At 50.5% G+C, this 1,869-nt stretch overlaps 1 protein-coding gene across 1 annotated transcript in view; it reads right to left on the bottom strand.

Annotated features, from left to right (window-relative positions):
* The window catches only part of LOC143284969 (paired box protein Pax-2a-like), a 308,750-nt gene extending 307,146 nt beyond the window's left edge, over positions 1 to 1,604 (bottom strand). Inside the window, exon 1 of the mRNA XM_076592140.1 lies at positions 1,476 to 1,604. Within this exon, the coding sequence (XP_076448255.1) occupies positions 1,476 to 1,566 (91 nt within the window). The 5' untranslated portion in view covers positions 1,567 to 1,604. The remainder of the gene's footprint in view (positions 1 to 1,475) is intronic.
* Between the last annotated feature and the right edge of the window lie 265 nt (positions 1,605 to 1,869).

Raw genomic sequence — 1,869 nt, 5'->3', positions numbered from 1 at the left:
TGTGTGTGTGTGTGTGTGTGTGTGTGTGTGTGTGACCAAACACTACAATTTCTAACGTGTGTGTACACAACACTGTAAATTTTAACATGTGTGTGTATTACTCAACACTACGAAGTGTGTGTGTGTGTGTGTGTGTGTGTGTGTGTGTGTGTGTGTGTGTGTGTGTGTGACCCAACACTACAAATTCTAACGTTTGTGTGTGTGTGTGACTAAACACAACAAATCCTAACGCTCTCTCTCGCGCGCGTATGTATATGAATATACACGCGCACGCATATATGTGTGTGAACAAGCAATACGAAGTCCTATGATGCGTGTATATTTGAATGTGTGCGTGCGTGTTGCGTGTCTACATAAATAAACAAATAAAATATACATGTGTGTAATGTATAAGTGTGTGTGAGATCGCTCGTGTGCGTGTGTCAATTCTTTCACCGAAGTGTGCAACATATGCGTGTGTACTCTGTACATAAACGCATGCACGAGCGCGTGTCGTCAAAAACACTAACAAAAACACGAACAAAGGCCCGCAACACAACACGTCGCTACATTGTACCAAGATCAAACGTAAACCGATGCAGTATTAGATAGATAGATATACATCCATACATCAGTGACGATGCGACCCAGCAGGAGACAAAACACCGTGGCTTTCCGTTTTTAATCAGCAGCTTCCCGACAGCTGTACTCTCTCCCCCCTCCCCCCCCCCCCCCCCCCCCCGCCCCCCCCCCTCCCCCCCATGTCCCTCACCCCCAACCTCCTCGTGTGCACAGCCCGTGGGAGCACCTTCCTTCCCTCCCCAACCCCCACATCCCACCCCACCCCACCTCTCACCACCCCGCCCCCCGACAGCCAATGCCAACATCACGTCCGTCACACCTCAAACCAGCAGTGTGACACACTGTCCACAAACTGAACGCATGACTGGGAGCACTTCTAAACAGTTCGCCCACATGGCTCTCTGAGGGTCTCTGTCTCTCTCTCTGTTTTGCTCCAGGGCAAAACACCACCTATTGCTGTCACGAATTCCCCCCCACCACCACCACCACCACCAAGCACGACTAGCCAGCCTCTTTAAACCCGTATTCGACAAAAAGTTGGGGAAACTTTTGGACTGCGATGAATCCTTCGTCGAGTTTCAGGGACTTCTTTCCCCCAACGTTTTTTTTTTTTTTTGCGTTCGGCCAACTTACTCCGTCAGGTGGACTAGCAAGTGCAGTGCCATGCGGCACGGCTTTCAACACAACACAAAAGCCGATGGCACGGCACACTTTATAGTAGTAGTAGTAGTAGTAGTGGTAGCGGTAGCAAAATGAAAGCACCTGATCCTAGCCTTTGCCCGCACGACGTAAAAGCAGTGTGTGGCTGGCGGTGGGCTTTGAGAGCGAAGTGACGACGACGAAAGCAACGGACTATGACAAATGATATGCAAAGACAATGAGGCCACAGGTAGATAAATTACAAACTTGCTTACCTTGAGGGTTCATGTCCTCCATGGTTGAACGACTGTGCGCGAGCAGCGTGGCCGTTTGTGTGTCAGTGTTGTTTGACCGTGAAGTCTCCATGCCTCGCTGGTTCTGTCTCTTTTCCACTCCCCGTGCAACAAACCCACTACAATCCAACCGTTTCGCGAGACTCGCCACCACCCACCCACCCCCTCCTCCAACCCACCCCATAACCTAGCTTCTGATTGGATGAACTCTGAACCCTCTCTGTCTGATTGGCTGTGGGGAAAAGCTTCCGGTGGTGATGACCTGTGTGACACGTGACTCTTTCGTACCTGAGGGTGTGTGTTACAGGCTGTTTTTGACTTGGTAGGAATTTCGGGGTTTCGTCCGACTCTTCAGGCTGAGGGAGTTGTTGAGGGC

This window comes from Babylonia areolata, chromosome 1 (assembly GCF_041734735.1).
Source record: "Babylonia areolata isolate BAREFJ2019XMU chromosome 1, ASM4173473v1, whole genome shotgun sequence".
NCBI lineage: Eukaryota > Metazoa > Mollusca > Gastropoda > Neogastropoda > Buccinidae > Babylonia > Babylonia areolata.
The sequence above is the reverse complement of the archived record's forward strand: the minus strand, read 5'-3'. Positions and strand labels throughout refer to the sequence as shown.